This window comes from Oncorhynchus masou, chromosome 29 (genome assembly GCF_036934945.1).
Source record: "Oncorhynchus masou masou isolate Uvic2021 chromosome 29, UVic_Omas_1.1, whole genome shotgun sequence".
NCBI lineage: Eukaryota > Metazoa > Chordata > Actinopteri > Salmoniformes > Salmonidae > Oncorhynchus > Oncorhynchus masou.
The window spans coordinates 65,937,044-65,959,152 of NC_088240.1; the positions used below are offsets into that span (position 1 = coordinate 65,937,044).

The 22,109-nt window shown below is 42.2% G+C and overlaps 1 protein-coding gene across 1 annotated transcript; it reads left to right on the forward strand.

Annotated features, from left to right (window-relative positions):
* The first annotated feature begins 103 nt into the window (after positions 1–103).
* On the forward strand, positions 104–22,106 carry LOC135520320 (CREB-regulated transcription coactivator 2-like). The gene is made up of 14 exons (XM_064945769.1): positions 104–528; positions 3,660–3,761; positions 3,973–4,083; positions 4,296–4,357; positions 5,455–5,523; positions 5,931–6,031; positions 6,227–6,253; positions 6,399–6,528; positions 7,429–7,667; positions 9,484–9,962; positions 10,660–11,184; positions 16,649–16,723; positions 16,863–17,064; positions 17,322–22,106. Exons 1-14 carry the CDS (start codon positions 355–357, stop codon positions 17,519–17,521), a joined length of 2,496 nt encoding a protein of 831 aa, XP_064801841.1. The 5' UTR covers positions 104–354; the 3' UTR covers positions 17,522–22,106.
* The last annotated feature ends 3 nt before the right edge of the window (positions 22,107–22,109 follow it).

Below are 22,109 nucleotides of genomic sequence, written 5' to 3' on the forward strand. Positions count from 1 at the left end.
TGATCTAGCCTTATAAATAAACAATGAATAAAAATAAACTACATGTCCCAGATTGCGTTTGGGCGCTCTGACTTTCTCCTCCCCTCTTGTCCTCCCACAAGTCAGATGGTTTCGACTAGCGAGTTACCACAGACATAAAGTAAAAATGGGCTTTATCGTACAAATTCATGAAAACAAAAAATAGCTTTTTGGTCTTCGTTTAAGGTTAACTGTGTTGTTCATGTTAGGTTTAGAATAACATTTTAAGAAGATAAATTGTAGAAATAGGCGGCCCTTATTACTTTGTGGCTATGGTAACTAACGTTCGTGACGACCAAGTCAGATCATCCCACTGCGTGAAGTCGTTCGGCAAAGATGTCTGCTACGGATGTAGGCGGTTGTGGACCCGGAGCAGGACCCAGTTCGGGTGCTGGGTCTGGGGCATCAAACCCTCGAAAATTTAGCGAGAAAATAGCTCTACATACCCAACGTCAGGCTGAAGAGACTGCCGCATTTCAGGAGGTTATGATGGACATCACCTCTACCAGGGTAAGTCGGAGGGGGGAGGCAAGAGAGGAAAGCTGGAGTAAGTACAGGCCCGGGGCTTGTCAAGAGGGTAAACAAAAAAAATACGAACATTATAAACTAATATAACGTAAGCTAACTAACTCTAGCCAAGAATGAACGTTAACCACGATTTGCCTTTTATCTGTTGGAGTTTGAATGTCTAGTTATTTCACCTAAACGTTAACTAGCTAACTACGATGTTGATTGCTATCTTATCTAACTTGTCAAAAGTGTCATGCGAACCAGCTAGCTAGTTAACTAACGTTAGCGTAAATAAACGAGTTAGCTAGCCCTGCGTTAGCCACCTGTGGCTAAATAGTATTTCAAATTCAGTAGCTAACGTTAACTAGTTCGTTACGTTACTTAACGTTAGCTAGCTAACTACTTAGCAAGCTAATGTTAACGAGACAGTGTAGTTATAAACAACTTTTTAATATATTTTCGTTTCTCCTACATTTACAAACCAAACGACGTAAGAACCACTGAACTGTGTGACTGGTTGATAACGTTAGTTACCAGCCATGTTTTGGCGTAACGTTAGCTTTTCAGTGCTGAGATAGTTAGCTAGTTTGTCAAATAAGACTGTACATCAAGTGAAGTGGTTCATAGTGGCTGCTGTCAACCAGAACAGATTGCAAACTCTTGGCATACTGCAACCAACTCAATTATTTTTCCACTGAGTTGAACATTCACAAAATGGTGTGTTTATAGGAACTCCACGGCTGTATTAATTACGCCGATTCTGATGCAAGCCGTTTACTCCAAACATTTTTTTTTTAACGAAAACGAGAGTTTCTATTGGACAAATTCCGGTAGGTCTTCCCCCGTTTTTCATCGTTTGCTCTGTTTGTGTACGTTTGGTTCTTAAACAGGTTTCCGTTGCAAGACAATGTATACACACCCCAGAGTTTATTCTAAGGATCTTTCAATTTGAAGTAAATACACTTGAACTGATTTTCAAACAGATAAAAATTATTAATTTGGTTATTAATGAATTTCTGAACATCTTTTTTTGAACATTCAATCTTTTAGAAACATGTTAATGCCCACAATTTCCCCCCTCTACGAATAGCCTATACATTTTGAGGTGAATGTGATGGAGACTGAGAAGGAGGAATAGAAAGGAGAAGAGGGCAAATCAAAATCAGTGACTCAATTTAAAAAAAAATAAACTTTATTTAACTAGGCAAGTCAGTTAAGAACAAATTCTTATTTATAATGACTGCCTACCCCAGCCAAACCCGGACGACACTGGGCCAATTATGCACTGTCCAATGGGACTCCCAATCATGACCAGATGTGATGCAGCCTCAATTCGAACCAGGGACTGTAGTGATGCAGTGCCTTAAGACCGCTGCGCCACTCTGGAGCCCAAAGACTCACCCTCTCATAAATTGCATTGTTGAGCAGCACATTCAATGGCTCAAGTCTTGGCTCATCTCAACCGCTCATAACACCCTACTTCCTTCCAAATTCTCACTCAGTTTTATTCTGTGTCCAGACTTTGTATCTGCACAGTTCATCCTGTAAAATGTTCAATGGAAATTGTTAAAACTAGTACTTGTGAATAGAGTTCTATGGTTTGTTAAACTTATAAATCAATGTTTTTTTTGTTTGGTATTAATCTGAGTCTGTGCGAATCTGTTACCATGGATTTGCCCACTTCCATTCATTTATTGTATTTATTCATCATTTTGGTTGTACAGCCTGTATATGTGTGGAGAATTCATATTGTCACCAGTGTGATGAATACTGAAAGCTCTAGCTACTGTAATCCTATTCGCCTGTGGCTAGGCCTATGTAAAAGAGAGGGGATTGAATCTGCAGTAGGGGAAACAGCTTCACCTTCCGCCCCATGGTCGTTGTTATTGCATTTGTTTTGTTGACGAAGTGAAGGTGAGGAGCGTCACCCATCATAGTAAAAATTGTAGCACATACTCTGCTGTTCTATCACTGGTGCAGTGATGTCAGAGGGCAAAGAAACTGTGTTTGTTTACTTCTTTGTTGTTGTAATATCGCAGTTTCACAATTAAGGATTCCAGCTTTAATACTTTTGGCCATTTTTTAGATGGGTTTGTAAAATATGACTCAGTAGGTCTATCTAATCTCTATTCTGGAACAGTAGTGGTTCATATTAATCTATTTCAGAAGGGAAGGGAATGTTGTAAGAGCAGATTTAATCTTATGTCCTATGAAGACCTTGTCTCAAATTGTTCTGCTGTCATAATATTTTACACTGCCAATGTCACAAAGGTACACAAAGCAGTATTTTCTCACTGTTACCTCGCTGGAAATCTTTTGTCCAACTTGAAATGTATTAGTTAACTCCTGGGTGTTATTATCAATATCCAATATGCTGGTGGGGATGTTGTTGCTTTGTGACTGTTTTCAAAGTTCTTATTTTTCTTAGAAATAATAATTTAGCAGCTTTTCCTTAGTACGTGTGGTTTTCCCTGTGAATGATTGTCCTTCTCTTTTACAATGATGAACTCACTGCCCTCTGTTTTTAAAGGTTGAGAGACTGCATGAAAGATGTCAGAGGCAGGACAGCACATTATAACATGTCAAGTTCTTACTCAAAAGAACAAGGTCTGAAAAAACACCAAGATGTTTGCCTGTGTCATTAATGAAAATGGCCAGACAGTGTCTTACTAAAAGAACGGGCCAGCTCATTTCAAACATTCTATTGTTTCATTTCATTTTTTTTTTCATTTTACCAGGCAAGTCAGTTAAGAACACATTCTTATTTTCAATGACGGCCTAGGAACAGTGCGTTAACTGCCTGTTCAGGGGCAGAACGACAGATTAGTACCTTGTCAGCTCGGGGGTTTGAACTCACAACCTTCCGGTTACTAGTCCAACGCTCTAACCACTAGTCTACCCTGCCACCCCATAGGACAACCACAGCTTTGCAGGTGATAAAGCACACAACAACAAACGCTTGATGATCTTGTTACCCATTTGATTATCTCAATCCACTGATGTGGCATCTGTCTCTGTGTAGGCTATGCAGCAATCCAGCAGTGAAACATTTCAAGGACACAAGTATTGCAGTTTGTCTTACAGAAGACATTAGGTATTCATAAAGTCTCCATTGCCTCTTTGTTCTCCAGATCCAGGCTCAGAAAGTGCGCCTGGCTAGAACCCAGGGCCCGTACTATGGGGGCTCCCTACCCAACGTTAATCAGATCGGCAGGAACCCAGGCGACTTTCAGGTGAGAGAGGCTCACCTTTTTTTTTAAAAATCCTCAGTGTGTGTGTAGGTCCACATTAATATATAGCCTAAAAATCTATCCATACAATCACTTGACACCAATTTAAACACCATGGCGTCTCTCCCTCTTCTCTTGCACCCCTCTTTATCCTCTCTCCCTTTCTGTTTCTCTGTTCTCCTACTTGTTTCTCTCATCTTTCCCCCTCTCTTAGGGTTTATTCCACTCTAACCTGGACTCCAGTCGCTCCACACGGCACCACGGCCTGGTAGAGCGGGTCCAGAGGGACAGACGCTTCATCTCCCCAGTGCGCCCCTACAGGAGAGTAAGTATCCTTCACAATACCTCTTAGACCAGAGTCTGGGAGGTATTCCACAAAGCACAATCTAGGAGCTTATCCAGAGTTTTGCTCTACTTAGGCAAAGGACTGCTTTGATAATATATTATTTTGTCATTTTCTATGTTGTGCTGACCAAATCCCTGATTGTGGATGAGAAGAGTAGATTTAGTTGTTGCCTTGACTTGTGTGCTCCTCAGGTGGACAGCTCTCCATACAACTCAGCCTATCTGTCCCCACCTCCGGATACCAGTTGGAGAAGGTAATGTTCTGGAGTGGACCCCAATCTGCAGAGACATGGGTATCCCCAGGGAAGCCTGTTCATTTTTGATGTATTGTGCTTAGTTGTTTTTCTCTGCAGCATTATAGCTTGCTCTCAAGGTAACAATGCATACTAACGCATTTGGGACTGACTAACAAGACGCCTGATTTTTAGCTTTCCTTCATAGCCTCGAATTCAGTTGCTTTTCAGAACTTTTAGTTGTTTAATTTTCTCCACTTTCCTCCCTTTTTTCTGGCATCTGAATACACTCTTTTCTTCAAGTTTTGGAAAGAAACTCCCACCGCTTTTCTCTTGCCAGTCCTCTTCTTTCTTTTCTTTTCTTTCGTTCTCTGCTAAATGGAAAAGGACATACACTTTGAGAAAGGGAAGCTGGCTTTGACATGAAATTATGACTCTTACACACCTCCCAACAGTTCCACTTATCTTAATCTCTGCAAAAGATAAAGGCATGTCGAGTAGACGTATACATTTGCTTTGAAACATGAATAAAATGAAGGCCGCTCTAAACCAGCGTTTCTCATCCCTGCTCGCTTGGATGCTGCACTTTGGGGAAAGGCCTCCATTAATCAGGTGAATGGAGGGAGCTGCTTCTGAAGTTTGTTTATGGTGGAGTCGGCACAAGTCTGTCCGATTCTTTCCAGATCAGCACTGGGGTCTGGAAACACTGATAAACAGCCTCGTAAGTTCTACTGATGTGAACCAATCGCTGCGAGACCACATTTTAGCAGAGAATTTAAGAACCTCTTTCATAATAGCCATTTTTACAGAAACACATGAGCACACACACACGCATGAGCGCAAACTCACTCTTGTGAATGCATACATTCGTGCACATGAGCATGCAGTAACACACACCCACAAATGCACTCAATATTCTCTGTATCCAACAACACGAGTGAAAAGTATCTATGGGATGGGCCATGTGTTCTGTAGAATGTCAATCTCCCTCTTTTCCTCCCTCTGTCTCTGCATCTCCTATGCTCGCGGTTTGTCTCAAGCCTTCTATCTCTACATTTAAAAAAATGTATTATCCTTCTTTGGAGAATAATGGCCATTTTTGTTGTTGATCACGAAAGGAACTGTTCGGGCAACTTCCCAGGAGACAAAAGCCAGTTATTTCGCCTCCCCATCATGGCACTCAACAGGTGAATCCCGCCCTCTCCATCTATCTTCTCTTCTCCCCCTCAACATAGGGCATCAACTTACTGTCCAGGTGAAGACATTAACAGACGATTGTGCCAGTGCGAGATGGCCATTCAAAGATCTTCCAAGAGCTTGTATATTTTATTTGTTGATCCTTTTTATATTGAATGAATTTATATTTAAGACAGAGTTCCAATATATCATGGATGGAGTTAGTTTGTGGCTGAGTAGAAGTAAAAGTCAAGTGGTGATTGTCATGATGTGGTTACCGGAGGACTTTTCTAATGAGTCATGGATTGACTTGAGTAGTTGGTTCCTGTTTGGATAATGTGTTTGTGGTTGATGTGGCAATGGAAAGAGACCCCCTGGATATATCTTTCTCCTCTCCTGATGCCTTTTCTCTATGCAGGACCAACTCAGACTCTGCCCTCCACACCAGTGTGATGAACCCCCCTGCAGGAGACCCCTTCAGTGCTGGACACACACTCACCCCTCAGGGCAGACTCACAGGTGAGGACTCACTAAAGACTAAAACAAGAGCATATGTTTTTAGTTAACAAATCGGAGTGGGAGTTGAGGGTTTGCAACATAGATAAGTGTCTGCTAAATGACTATATTGTTATAATTGCTTAAGTGTGATTGTGCCTTAAGCCCATTCCCAGTTTGCCCCAGTGCTCTGACTTGTGTCTCTCTGTGCTCCTCCAGGTCAGAGTGAAGGAGAGGGGAGAAGAAGTGAGCCTAAAAGTCCCATTCGCTCTACACTAACAATTCTGTCCTACTTTAAACACACCACAAATAATCTTGACAATTGAAAGAAATCCTTGTGACCAGGAGACAGTGAATTGATTTCCTCAATCATGTTGTTTGTCACCCACAGTGTTTCCGTACCCAGTTCCCCCCATTGAGGAGAACGTTCTGGATCAGGGCATACTGCTCAAGCCCTGGGACACCAAGAAGTTGCCCCTGTTGTCTTCTCGACCCAAGTCCTGTGAAGTTCCCGGTATTAAGTAAGTCAATCCTTCTAAAACACATCCAAGTCATTTCTACAGCTTTTCTCACATGATAGAATAACTTATGTGGAAATGTCTGTGGCTTTTGAAGTTTGAACACAATTATCTACAGTAATCTGTTTCAGTGGAGACACACGGTTATGAAAACCTGCGATGTTGTGCATTAATGTAGACCTAATGTAATGTCGTTGCTGCTTATATTTAATGTAATTTGTGTAATTGAATGTGAATCAGCGATATATGGAGGGGAGTCTGATAGGAGACACAGTATTGTCCTATGGCTGGCGTGTGCCCTCAGGTATGACCAATTAATCCATGGCCGATTTTCTGTTGAACACTATCTGTTGCTGTAAAAGCCTCAGCTCAATCTCCATTTGTTCTCCATTGAAACAGCCATTTGAAATATCTTCCTCTGTCTTCAGCCTCTGTCTATCCTCCTCTTCTTGGTCATGACTAGCAGTCGGTGTAATCAGGGATGCAGAGGGTTGTTTGACATGACGTTACACTCCCCCGTAGCCTTTCTGTTGCTCATTCTTTCATCTTTCTCTTAAAGCTGGGGTTTAGATTGGAATGTGTGGAGTGGACTGACTTTTTCCCTCTCTTTCACTTGCTCTTTATCTCCCATGTCTTTTTTTCCTCTTGTTCTCTCTCCTCTGTAATTTATTCTCTCGTTCGCTTTCTCCCCTCGGTCTATTCTTCTGTTCTTTTTCTCTCTCTGTTTTCTCTTTCTTGCTGCGTGTGTCTGGAGGCTGATGTTGGGTGTGAGTCAGTTTAGTTCTTGGACACTGAGGTCACCCTATCTGTCTGGAAATCACAGTGTCTTAATTCTTGCCGAATGTGAGAGACCACTGTGGTTTCTCTTGTCTTTCTAAATAGTTTCTCCATCTCCTCCTCCAGTATCTTCCCCTCACCGGACCAGCACTCCAGCACCCCCCATGCCCCCTCAGCCCTGAACACGGGGGGCTCCCTGCCCGACCTCTCCAGCCTGCACTTCCCGTCGCCGCTGCCCACCCCACTGGACCCAGACGAGCCGGGCTACCCTTCGTCCCTGAGTGGGGGCAGCAGCACGGGCAACCTGGCCACTACCCTCACCCAGCTGGGCATTAATGCCAGCAACGCCTTCCGCCACTCGCCAGGTACAGGGAGGGGCGGTGGGACAGAGGCTGAAGAGTGTGTGTGCTATTGTATCCCATGTTGATCTTCAGCACCTCTCTCTTGCGTGTATGTTCGTGTGTGCGCTCATGCAGGCATTCTAGGAACAATACAACCCTTTCTGTCACACAAGCTAAAATGTCTAAGTTGTGAATCAAACGGAAGAAGCTAGTGGGTGTTGGTGCAAGTGGGACACAGGCCGATATTCATTTTGGTGGGTGCGTGTAAGATTTATTTAGAAAGTGAAACTGGAGGTTAAGTGCAGGGCTGTGCATCCGGAAGAAGTAGCTGTCCTAGGGCCCTAAAAAAATCCCTGATGCAGAGAACGTGGACAGAATCAGATAATCTAGACAATAAAATGTAATTCAACAATGTAAAACAAAATGTATTGATCTTAGTAGTGAGTCAACGAAATGTAGTGAAAATGAATTAATTTGCCCAGGTTTATCATAAGACATGACCAGAATGCATCAGTGATTTGTATGTCCTGCAACTTTCTGAAGAGGCACCGAGAATTCCCCCGTCTGTGCACGCAGTTACCACTTTGTGTAAGCTGTTAGCAATGATGCTAATGAAAACAGTCTTCTGGTAGACGGAAAGACTTTCCCAAAAACCTTCTAAATTAAATGTTAACTGCAAAGCCTATGCCTACTTGGCAGAATGATATGACTATTTGCATCAATCCAGTGGGTGTTTGTTTTGCAAAACAAATCATAACAAAAACACAGCTGAACAGCCTCTTGCTAGGTGTGCGCTGGGTTTAAAGGGTAACTACACTCAAAAGTTCCCCAAAAAATTCCCAGACCTCAAAAGTGGTCTCTTATGTGGTTTAAGCATTGTTGTGGGGAAAACGGAGACCTGGAAAAACTCTACGGAATTTGGGTAAATAAAACTAACTGTAATCAGGCAAGAAATTAAACAAATTTTATATGGCCCTACTGACCTTAGCTGTGTTGAGGTGATTTGGCCGACCACACACTTCAGTCTAGAGGCAAGGCCTAGGGTGCATGTCAATAGTCTGAGGTGGCTTGCTCTTCTCGTCTTGTCTCTTTGTCACTGATGGAAACAGGTGAAAACAGTATGGTGAATGCTTACCAGATATTTGTTGTTATTATTCTATCCTTAATTTGCACTGATGTGAAAGAAATAGGAGACAAGGAAAGGAAACCTTGTTTGACTCTTGAGATGCACCCTGCAGCTCAGGGCCTTTTCAGGGGACTGAGCTAGCGTTATACCTCCTGATATGATCGCCAGGAGACAAACTGTCTCAATACATCTTCAGTGAATTTTGATGTTCGTAGTCTTCTACACTAAACAAAAATATAAAGATTTTAGTTACAGTTCATATAAGGAAACCAGGCAATAGGAATGTATTTCAATCAATGGATTTTACATGACTGAGAATACAGCTCTGCATCTGTTCCTCACAGATACAGTCCCTTTAAAAAAAGGTTGGGGCGTGTTACAGAAAACCCAGTCAGTATCCGGTGTGACCACCATTTCCCACATCTCCTTCACATAGAGTTGATCAGCCTGTTGATTGTGGCCTGTACAATTTTGTCCCACTCCTTTTCAATGGCAAACAAATTTGTTCGCAAAGTTTGAGAGACATAAGCTTTTTGTGCATATGGAACATTTCTGTGATCTTTTATTTCAGCTCATGAAACATGGGACCAACACTTTACATATTCTTGTCCAGTGTATTATGTACGCATTACCACAACTTTTCACACCAGGACTGAAAATGCGTGTTTTATTTAGCTATATATTCTGATCTGTTTATTTGTCTTATTTGAACAGGTCTCCTGGCATCTCTTCAGGGCACTCTCAGTAACCCCTCCTTGCAGTCCTCGCTAAGCAACCCCAACATCCAATCATCTCTCAGTAGCCACTCCTTGCCCAACTCCCTCAGCTCCACCTCCTTGCACTCGTCGCTTAGCAACCCATCCCTGCAGTCCTCCCTTAGTTCCTCCCCCTCCCTTCAGTCTTCACTCAGCAACCAATCCCTGCACTCCTGCCTAAGCAACTCCTCCCTGAGTGGCCAGTCCCTCCAGACCGCAGCCAGTAACCCTAGTTACAGTAGCGGGGTGGGAGGGTCTGGCTCGTGCGCCTCTTATTCGCCATTGTTAACTAGCCAGGGGCAGTCGCCTCTCAGCACGTCGCCACGGAGACGAGCCCAGCTCTCCCCTCTGATCCTACCCATGGGAGGGGAGTCTCGCCGGCACCACTCCAAACAGTTCTCCCCCACCATCTCTCCTAACTTGTCCTCCATAACACAGGTAATGTCTACCTACGTTCTCCTTTTACCATGACTTAATCATAGGCCAGAATAAGCACTGCCCTGGGGTTGGGCGGTATCCAGATGTTCATACCTTCATGCCGTTCCTGTGCTGCACACAAAACAAATAGTAGATGTCAGGGATCTTGATCCAGCAGTGGATTTGTCTCTGCTGTAACCAAGAAGATTGATCTTGCAAGCTAGCCACTTAGTTAGCCAAAAGAGCCTGACTAGATGTTAATTACTTCTCTCTCTGGTTGGAACTGCGCTATGCCATAATGTGGACGCCACGGAGCCGGTGCGAGATATGGCTCGGAAAACGTACCTCATTCCAGGGATGGGAGATGGCGCTGTACTTCTAATTATGATGAATCGAGAAGATTGAAATACTGCTAGTTTTTAAGTAAACTGCCCTTTTCGTCAGCATGCAAGGGTAGCTAATGCTGTTTTATCTATTAACCTAGTGCACAAGTTGACTGTAGGTGTTTATTTAAAAATAACAAGTATTCAAATTGATGAAAAAACTAACTCAATTGTTTTGACGTATTGAAAATCATGCCATGGGTATTTCAAAAATACCCCAGTATATAGTTTATACTGTATCCAGCTCAAGCCTACATGGCACCATAACATTGGCTGACCTGCATGCCAATTGAGTGTGTATTCCATTTCCAATCAATGTGTTTATCTCCTGCCAGGGCGTCCCTCTGGACACCAGCAAACTGCCCATGGACCAGAGGCTCCCTCCCTACCCCTTCAGCCAACCCCAGCAGCAGCAGCATCATCAGCCAGGTCCTCCAACATCCCAGCAGGCCTCTCAGGCAGGACAACAGGTCTCCCAGCCGTCCGTGGTACTACAACAACAACAACAACAGCAGCATCAACACCAACATCATCAGCTGCATTTGCAATACCAGCTGCACCAGCAGCAACGTGCCCAGTCTCAGCAGGCCCTCCAGCAGCTGCACCTTCAGAACCTGCGCAATGTCCAGAACCAGCAGCACCTGCAGCAGCACCATAGGGTGTCAGTCAAAATTGAGAAGCAGGGTGAGCAGGGCCAGAACTCCCAGTGCCTGCAGATGCAAGACCTCCAGTCGACCCAGCAACAACAACAGGACCAGCAAGACCAACAGCAGCAGATGGAGCAGCAAAGGCAGCAGGGAAGTCTTCCCCAGCTGCAGCACATCAGCCACTCCCTGGCCACAGACCTGGGCCTCTACAACGTGAGTAGAGTCAGTGCCAGCCCATACACACAACACACTCCTGCCAATTGGCCGAATAAAGCCACAATTTCCTCTGTCCTCCTACTATCGGTCCGTCACGGTTAACCTACCTCACCACTCTGGGACAGAGGGGCATGACAGCCAGCGTGGGCTGATATCTTTGTAAACGCATGGTTTTAAAGCAAGCGCAATGTTGTGATAGAAACTGCGGTCAACTAGAATGATCCGGATGATGTAATCATCTGCACATCTATTATGAAGACCATAACAAGTATCAGCCTGATGGCTTCTGGTCACACCAGGACATATTTTAAGAGTTCACTCTGTCATCTAACTAGAATTAGCTCACTATTATGTATTGTATATTTATATAATCAGCTGATTTATTTATACATTTGGCCATGCAAATTAGTGTGTGACATCCTCAAGTATCAAATAGTATAATATCTTTCTCTTTACACATGACACATTACTCTGCTGTCATGGGATATACAGTACCAGTCAAAAGTTAGGATTTTTTTCTTCATTTTTACTATTTTCTACATTGTAGAATAAAAATGGTAAACAAATCTAAATCTATTTTATATTTAAGATTCTTCAAAGTAGCCACCCTTTGCCTTGATGACAGCTTTGCACACTCTTGACATTCTCTAAACCAGATTCATGACTGCATTTCAATTTGTTGAAAGTGAATTTGTGGAATTTATTTTCTTAATGCATTTGAGCCAATCAGTTGTGTTGTGACAAGGTAGGGCTATCTTCTGTATACCACCCCTATCTGGTAAAATACCAAGACCATATTATGGCAAGAACAGCAAGTAAGCAAAGAGAAACGACAGTCCATCATTACTTTAAGACATTAAGGTCAGTCAATATGGTACATTTCAAGAACTTTTAAAGTTTCTTCTAGTGCAGTCACAAAAAACGTCAAGCTTTATGATGAAGCTGGCTCTCATGAGGACTGCCACAGGAAAGGAAGACCCAGAGTTACCTCTGCTGCAGAGGATACTAAAGGACATCAATAATAAGAAGAGACTTGCTTGGGCCAAGAAACACGAGCAATGGACAATAGACCGGTGGAAATCTACTTTGGTCTGATGAGTCCAAATTTGAGATTTCTGGTTCCAACCGCTGTGTCTTTGTGGGACGCAGAGTAGGTGGAAAGATTATCTCTGCATGTGTGGTTCCCACCGTGAAGCATGGAGGAGGAGGTGTGATGGTGTGGAGGTGCTTTGTTGGTGACACTGTCTGTGATTTTAGAATTCAAGGCACACTTAACCAGCATGGCTACCACAGCATTCTGCAGCAATATGCCATCCCATCTGGTTTGCACTTGGGATAAGGTGTTATCTAGTGAGTTGTAAAACTAAATGCATTCAACCAAAATGTCTTCCGCATTTAACCCAACCCCTCTGAATCAGAGATGTGCGGGGGGGCTGCCATAACCGACATCCATTTCTTCGGTGCCCGGTGAACAGTGGGTTAACTGCCTTGCTCAGTGCCAGAACGACAGATTTTTACCTGGTCAACTCAAGCTTAGTGGGACTATCATTTGTTTTTCAACAGTACAGTGACCCAAAACACACCTCCAGGCTGTGTAAGATATATATTTCACCACAAAGGAGAGAGATGGAGTGCTGCACCAGATGATCTGGCCTCCACAATCACCCAAACTCAAACCAATTGAGATGGTTTGGAATGAGTTCAACCGCAGAATGAAGGAAAAGAAGCCAACAAGTGCTCAGCACACAGTTGAAGTCGGAAGTTTACACACACCTTAGACAAATACATTTAAACTCAGTTTTTCACAATTCCTGACATTTAATCCAGGAAAAAAATCCCTGTTTTAGGTCAGTTAGGATCACCACTTTATTTTAATAATGTGAAATGTCCGAATAATAGTAGAGAGAAGGATTTATTTCAGCTTTTATTTCCTTCATCACATTCCCAGTGGGTCAGAAGTTGACATACACTCAATTAGTATTTAGTAGCATTGCCTTTAAATTGTTTAACTTGTTATGGCTGCAATCCCGATATCGGGATAAGTGTCATCAACAACCGCTGAATAGCATAGCGCTACATACAATAAATATTACTATAAATATTTATATTCATGAAATCACAAGTGTAATATAGGAAAACACAGTTTAGCCTTTTGTTAATCCACCTGTCGTGTCAGATTTTGAAATTATGCTTTACAGCGAAAGCAATCCAAGCGTTTGTGTAAGTTTATTGATCGCACAATAAAAGATTGAGTACATGGCAGGGGTAGCCTAGTGGTTAGAGCATTGGACTAGTAACCGAAAGGTTGCAAGTTCAAATCCCCGAGCTGACAAGGTACAAATCTGTCGTTCTGCCCCTGAACAGGCAGTTAACCCACTTCCTAGGTCGTCATTGAAAATAAGAATTTGTTCTTAACTGACTTGCCTAGTAAAATAAATAAAATAAAACACTTAGCATCAGGTAGCTCGGTCACAAAAATCAGAAAAGCAATCAAATTAATTGTTTACCTTTTGATCTTTGGATGTTTTCACTCACGAGACTCCCAGTTAAACAACAAATGTTCCTTTTGTTCTATAAAGATTATTTTTAGAACCAAAATACCTCCGTTTGTTTGTCGCGTTAGGTTCCGAAATCCACAGGAAAGAGTGGTCACGAAAACGCAGACACAAATTCCAAATAGTTTCCATAATGTCCACAGAAACATGTCAAACGTTTTTTATAATCATTCCTCAGGTTGTTTTTAAAATATATAATCGATAATATATCAACCGCAAATGTCTTTCACAGTAGGAGAGGGGAAAACCATGGCTGTCCAAATTCTGTTTGCACGAGCAAAACTCATGTGACCACTTGACGCGATGTTATCGTTCTGGCTCATTTTTCAAAATAAAAGCCTGAAACTATGTCTGAAGACTTGACACCTTGAGGAAGCGATAGGAAAAGGAATCTGGTTCATATCCCTTTAAATCCAGCAAAGGGAGGCTATGGAGTTTTCAAAATAGAAGCCACTTCCTGTTTTGATTTTCCTCAGGGTTTTGCCTGCAATATCAGTTCTGTTATACTCACAGACAATATTTTGACAGTTTTGGAAACTTTAGTGTTTTCTATCCAATACTACTAATAATATGTATATATTAGCATCTGAGACTGAGGAGCTGGCCGTTTTACAATGGGCACCTTTTCATCCAAGCTACTCAATACTGCTCCTGCAGCCATAAAAAGTTAACTTGGGTCAAACGTTTCGGGTAGCTTCCACAAGCTTCCCACAATAAGTTGGGTGAATTTTGGCCCATTCCTCCTGACAGAGCTGGTGTAACTGAGGCAAGTTTGTAGGCCTTTGCTCACACAAGCCTTTTCAGTTCTGCCCACACATTTTCTATAGGATTGAGGTTAGGGCTTTGTGATTGCCACGTCAATACCTTGACTTTGTTGTCCTTAAGCCATTTTGCCACAACTTTGGAAGTATGCTTGGGGTCATTGTCCATTTGGAAGACCCATTTACGACCAATCTTTAACTTCACAGTAGGAGAGGGGAAAACAATGGCTGTCCAAATTCTGTTGCACGAGCAAAACTCATGTGACCACTTGATGCGATGTAGACCTCTACTGTCTTGAGATGTTGCTTCAATATATCCACATACTTTTCTGACCTCATGATGCCATCTATTTTGTGAAGTGCACCAGTCCCTCCTGCAACAAAGCACCCGCGCAACATGATGCTGCCACCCCCGTGCTTTACGGTTGGGATGGTGTTCTTTGGCTTGCAAGCCTCCCCCTTTTTTCTCCAAACATAACGATGGTCATTATGGCCAAACAGTTCTATTTTTGTTTCATCAGACCAGAGGACATTTCTCCAAAAAAGTATGATTTTTGTCCCCATGTGCAGTTGCAAACCATAGTCTGGCATTTTTATGGCGGTTTTGGAGCAGTGGCTTCTTCCTTGCTGAGCAGCCTTTCAGGTTTTGTCGATATAGGGCTCGTTTTACTGTGGATATAGATACTTTTGTATCCGTTTCCTCCAGCATCTTGACAATGTCCTTTTGCTGTTTTTCTGGGATTGATTTGCACATTTCGCACCAAAGTACGTTAATTTCTAGGAGACAGAACGCATCTCCTTCCTGAGCGGTATGACAGCTGTGCGGTCCCATGCTGTTTATACTTGCATACTATTCTTTGTACAGATGAACGTGGTACCTTTCAGGCATTTGGAAATTGCTCCCAAGGATGAATCAGACTTGTGGAGGTCTACAATTCTTTTTATGATGTCTTGGCTGATTTCTTTTGATTTTCCCCATGATGTCATGCAAAGAGGCACTGAGGTTGAAGGTAGGCCTTGAAATACATCCAATACATCCACAGGTACACCTCCAATTGACTCAAAGGATGTCAATTAGCCTATCAGACGCTTCTAAAGCCATGACATAATTTTCTGGAATTTTCCAAGCTGTTTAAAGGCACAGTCAACTTCTGACCCACTGGAATTGTGATACAGTGAATTTTATGTGAAATCTGACTGTAAACAATTGTTGGAAAAATTACTTGTCATGCACAAAGTAGATGTCCTATCCGACTTGCCAAAACTATAGTTTGTTAATAAGAAATTTGTGGAGTGGTTGAAACACTTAAGTTGGAGTCAATAAAACTCGTTTATGTAAACTTCCGACTTCAACTGTATGTGGGAACTCCTTCCAGACTGTTGGAAAACCATTCCAGGAAAACCTCATGAAGCTGTTTGAGAGAATACAAAGCTGTCATCAAGGCAAAGGGTGGCTACTTTGAAGAATCTCAAATATAAAATATAATTTCATTTAACACTTTTTTTTGGTTTCTACATGATTTCTTATTTCATGGTTTTGTGTTCACTGTACAATGCAGAAAATAGATAAAAATATAGAAAAACCCATGAATGAGTAGGTGTTCTAAAAAGAAATTGACTGGTACTGTATTTATTAAACAGAACTTGGGCTATTCAGGAGGCCTTATTATTTTAACCTCTGCTCAATAATTTCCTTCTCAATGCTTCACATTTCCTGGACCTGTATAGTTTCTCAATACATTTCCAATGCTCACTCAAGTCGGCTCCATAACTAGCCACTGGAGATTGTTTCACAACTTCCTTCTGACATATGATGTCATTGAACATGCGCACAAGTTTATTTCGCTGCAGAATGTGCTAGGTGGAACTTAAGAGGGGACGCTGGTGTCATGCCCAAGTGAGGTGAAATGGATCCTGGGCTCTGTTGTTGAATGGCTCTATTAATAGCAGTCCAGAGAGCAGACTATCTTTGTGTGCTGGGGGGTTGTGAAATTGGCACCACAGTGAAATTGGCCTGTAGGATGTAGCATCAATGATGACCCACTTCATTACTACAATACATATTGTAGGTGATGTTACTCAACATAACTTGGTATGACGTGTTGTTCTGTCTTTACACTAAAGTACCTGTGTTTTGTGTTGTAGGACACATTACTGTTAAACTCTCTGTTGAATGATCCCTACCTGGGCCTGCAGATCGCCTCCAGACAGAACCAGCAGGTATACTATTTCTGCAGACACTTTATTTCTCTCTGGCTCATATTTATATTGACTACTGCACCTCTGCTTTCATTGCTGAGTTCTGTTATACTGTGTTTGTTTGCCTGAGTTCACGTTTGGTGTTTTGTTCCCGTCTCAGTTCAACATGGAGACTCCGGGAGACAGCCTGTCATTCAACCATGGTGGCTTGGGCTGTGGGAGTGGTGGAAAAGACCAGGAGGAATCCTACCACTCCAACCATGGCTTCCTGGAGCTCCACGATTCAGGGGATAGGCAGCACCTTAACAACCAGAACTTTGGGGGAGAGGGATGCCACAACGTCCCTAACATCATCCTCACAGGTGAGATATGAGCTACCACTTCGGCTATTTCTCCCTTGTAGGAGAGGAATGCTTTCCTACAACTAACACTAATCCTGAGTGGCTCAGTGGGTATAGTATGGCACTTAAAATGTCAAGGGTTGTGGATTCGGTTCCTGCTGGGGCCACCCATTCGAAAATGTATGCGCACATGACTGTAAGTCACTTTGGATAAAAGCGTCTGCTAAATGGAACATTTATTATTATGTATTACTAGCCCTCTTTTCTTTCTTCACCAGGAGACAGTTCGTTGGGCCTCTCCAAGGAGATCGCCAGCGCACTGTCCCACGTGCCAGGGTTTGAGATGGACTCCTTTGCCCTGGACGACCCCCTCAGGATGGACCCTCTGGCCCTTGAAGGGCTGGGCATGCTGGATGGGGACCTCATGCTGACCGACCCCGCCGTGGAAGACTCCTTCCGCTCCGACCGCCTCAAGTGACCCCCCCCCCCCCCCGGCCTGGAGTGGATGCGGAGGGAAGGGGCTTGGAACAACCCCGGGCTGAAGCAGAACAGGTGGGGTTGAGCCCCGCTTTGCTTCCCCCTCCTTGGCGATTGACCCAACCACAGGATCTGCAAATACGAGGTTGTGGGAGGTTTTGGACAGTCTAGTGCAGGGTTCTCTGACTGGTCCTGGAGAGAAACTGGGGAGCAGGCTTTTGATCCATCATAGTACTAATATACCTGTCAAATAATCAGCTAATCAGTCTTCAATCTGGACCTTGATTATTTGAATTGTGTGTGTTAGTCCTGGGCTTGAATAGAATTCTACATGCTCTCCAGGACCAGAGTTGGAGGCACCTGGTCTAGTGGGGACCTCTCCACATGCTTTTTGTGAGGTGATGTGGTGGTGGGGAAGGTTGGAGGACAGGACTGACATGTCAGTGGTGGAGCAAGTTTGTTAAAGGTTCTTTCCGCTACATCCAGGCATTTATCGAAAACGCACTTATGATGCTTAAGAGAAAAAAATTGGCATTAGCTTGTACGAGTCTTATCTGCATGTAAACAAATGCACTTCGGATAATGCATAAATGCAGGGATCACGCATGAGGTCAGTTACACTTGAAAATGCCGTCTTGAAAACCATACAATATGCATTCTATAAGACAGGACTTTTCCGACTGGTATTTCGGCTTTGTCTGTCGGTGTTCCATCATTCCAACGCCAGTATGGGGAGGCTGGAATATCAGCTATGTTTGCCATCATTCTACTGCAAGAACATACAGTAGATCTGGGGTATTTTATGGATTACATCAACCCAACCAGAGACTGTTCAACCAATAGTGGCCAATTGACATGTCATTAAGTGTTTCTATTTTATTTAACTTTGGTGAAGGTAATTCAGTGGCGGACCTTTCTAGCTATAGTTCAGATAGAATTCTGTGTTTCAACGGACAAAGAGAAGAAAGTGTGTTTTTGGAGAGGTGACTTTCTCAGTCCCTTGGGACAAGTTGGCACTTACGGGGTCATTTTAGTGTCTGGACAGCATATTTGTCTGTAAGATTATCACAGTCTGTGTTCTAGACCCAGCTAAATTGACCTTTCTCATTTGACGTCTGTTAACTCGAATCGTCTTGATCGTTCCGTATCTAAAAAATAACTAAATCGATCGTCTAAGGATATTGTCCTCATATTGAATCAAGTAGTCCTTAGAGTCCATTATCCTGTCTATTAAAAACAACACATAAAATAACACATTTCACTGCACCTATCTGGTGTATGTGACAAACATTTCTGTATATATATTTTTTTATATATGTCCCAACATGGCAGCTGTTGCCATTCTGCCAGCCTGCTTCTAAACCATGGAGCTTCTCTGTAAGTTTAAGCCGTGGACCTTTTGCTATGTACCACCTCTGTGTGCCTGCTATTCTGCTAGCTCCCCCTTAGATCTTAGACCTACCCTCTTCTACACATTCCCTTTGAAGCAACTAGGGACTGTTTGTTTTTAAATGTGTACTATTCACAAAGTGTCTGCCTTCCATCAAGAGAATTGGCATTGTTGACATGAAAAAGAAAGAGGGGACAAAAGCCCTCAATACATTTCAATGACATGAGTTATATGTTTTATCATTGAGTAATTGGGAAACGACAAGGCCAAAACCATGTGAATGCATAGCAACATTTGTGCCATAGTATGTATTGTAACTGTTACTACTATCCTAAGGCCTTGGAGCTTTAGTGTCCGTTTTAGTCAGGTAATCCTAGCCACTGTGATTGACACCTCTAACCCCTCCCACCTGCTGCACCTGTCCTGCCACTGCAAGGGCCATAGCCAGATTATAGTAACATATTTTTATGTAACAAATTAGTTATTACTATGAAGTTTTATTTTTTAATTAAAGGTGGTCTTTGTATATAAATGTATAAATAACTGAATATATTTAAGAAGAGAAGCCGTTTGGTTCCACAACACCCTGAAACCGGTTGCATGATTTGAAAAGCAACAGATTCTGAACAATGTAGTCCATTTGCTATGCAAAATGTTCTTGTGCATGTCTTGTGACTGTCTGGGAGTTGTCAAATACAATTTTTCAGATAGTACATTTGCATCATACTATTGTAGCGAAAATACATTTTTTGTAAAATATTTTTTTGCGTTTTTAAATTGTCATTTTGCTTTGGTGACAATTTGATATTGGTGTCTAAAGACTACTGTAAGTTTGACATTGTGTGGCAGCAACAGGAAGTTAGAGCGCTTGAGATAATATCGTTTAACTTTCATAATGACAAAGATTATGGAAATCAGCCCTTCTTTCCAGTGTGGACTGAAAGAGGCCATGTTTGACAGACTTAATAAAACACAAGCGTTGCAACTTGGATATAGAAAGCTGTATGCAACTGTTACATCATAGATTTGTGGTAACATCCATCCTAAAATGAAGTAGTGCTGTTCTGAAGTTGTGGTAACATAGTTTAACCCCCTTATTGACAGATATTGAAGTACCTCTAATTACCGGTGTGCTTTATTTCTACCATATTGCTTTTACACTGATCATATGAGCCAAATGCAAATCTGTTTTGACAGGGAGTGGTTTGAGTATCAAACCTATGGAAAAACCTATTCACTACGGCCTCCTATCCAACAGTAATATTGTGGGTTTGCAAAGTCCCCTTTTACCACTGTGAGCCAACGTTGTGCCTTGGTGTATATCTTGCTTCTTACTAGGCTGGTGGTATTGGCAAGCCACAAGTCGTTTTGAGGAGCCATAATAATCCATTTCCAATTTAGCCATTAATGAGGGGAGGTATAAAAATAAAGTTAGCGTGAAAATCATTTTTGAAAGTGTTTCTGCATTGCTTAGTCCTGTGTTCCCTATTTTCTGTGGCATGTTTCCTGTATTTTCTGATTTTGTTTAGTACTGCACTGTGGACCATTCCCAACCAAAACTGAAAATATTATTTTGAAGTGATATTTGAATTGATAGGCTATATAATGGAGATTTGAATGAGGCTTTTTTAAATTGGACTGAAGAGTGGATGAAATGTCTTGTCTGTTTAGAAGGAATCATGTAAGTGTGGCTAGTATATTTTAGATTGGGTCTGAAGGGTATTCTGATGAAGTACCAGTTAGTTTCAGAGTCAGCGCTGGCAGTTGACTCAAGAGGTGTGATGATTATATGATCTCTATCTTCACCTGGTGTGAGAACAGACATGAAATGCAGAGAAAGTCATTTTACTGTTATTCTGCACATTGTCATTTGAAGACCCAAGAGCACGCCCGCCATTGGTAGTCCTGCTTGATTAGTCCAGGGTGAAGCATGTTTGCTCTACCAGTTGTTTGATTTAGAATCTGTGACAATGTTACGCAATGCCTCAGAGAAATATCAGTCACTTTTCTTCAGGTTATATATATATATTTTAACTTTTTTATTTAACTAGGCAAGTCAGTTAAGGACAAATTCTTATTTACAATGACTGCCTAGCCCGGCCAAACCCTAACGACGCTGGGCCAATTGTGTGCCGCCCTAAGGGACTCCCCATCACGGCCGGTTATGATACAGCCTGGAATCAAACCAGGGTCTGTAGTGACGCCTCAAGCACTGTGATGCAGTGCCTTAGACCGCTGTGCCACTCGGGAGCCCAAAATTATCATGTGTATCCCAAAGTTTGATTATCTACACTGCAGTTTTTTTTACTGCGAAAAGGAGCAATAATTGCTCATGGTTTCCCCCTCTGCATTAGTTAGTTATACCAAGTGAATTTGTCTCACATCTTGGCAATTCTTCACAGCTGCAAATTGATGCTTCAGCTGTCATGCCTTTAGAAAGCAATAATAATGTGGTCGTTTTGTAGGCACTAACAGAGCTAGGCTATGGAGAAATTATTTTGGGGTTTGTTTTGATAAACACATCAGGTCTGTGTGGAGAACACAGGCTTGGGAGATCTTATTTTTTGTTCTATGAGATCATCTATCACCAAGTTATTTTTTTTGTAAATTTTGAAGCATTTATGTAATCAAAATAGGCTTCATAATTCATAAAGGTTGTGTATAGACATGTGTTAACCTCGGACCTTATTTTCGGCGTTTATCCCCAAACCACATTCATTTCCTCCAGGATGATAGCTAGGAACGGCTGAACGAACCTGAGGCTTAATTTCCGATTTTTAAGACTACAAGGAGGCTGCGCTAACAACTTCATTGATCTCTCAGCATCTGTGTTATGCAGTAACGTTGTAGTTGAAGACCATGCACGGCAATAACATTGCCACTAGGGGTTGCTGTTGAACAGTGAAGCTATGTGTGATAGGGATCAGTCAGATGGCCATATTAATTGCTGTGTTATTGTTCAGTGAATTCTACGGTTGTAGTTAACGTTTTTGCTTCATGTTTAGGGTCAAAACCATATGTATTTTGCGTTTTCAGAGTAATTACATTTAAATGTTTATTTTAAACTTGTAATATCCAGGGAACCCATCGATGTTGTAAATAATGTTCCTAAACCACTGTGCATCTTAAACCTAACAAGAAAATATTTGTACCTTTCACATTATTTTACAAAAAATAAAGCATATAAAAAATTCTGTCA

Bases quoted from the DNA above. Each gene is read 5' to 3' on its own strand.
- LOC135520320 (XM_064945769.1), top strand. From the start codon at position 355: ATGTCTGCTACGGATGTAGGCGGTTGTGGACCCGGAGCAGGACCCAGT. The intron at 6,032-6,226 runs GTGAGGACTCAC...GTGCTCCTCCAG, and splicing joins CCCTCAGGGCAGACTCACAG to GTCAGAGTGAAGGAGAGGGG. The intron at 9,963-10,659 runs GTAATGTCTACC...ATCTCCTGCCAG, and splicing joins ACTTGTCCTCCATAACACAG to GGCGTCCCTCTGGACACCAG.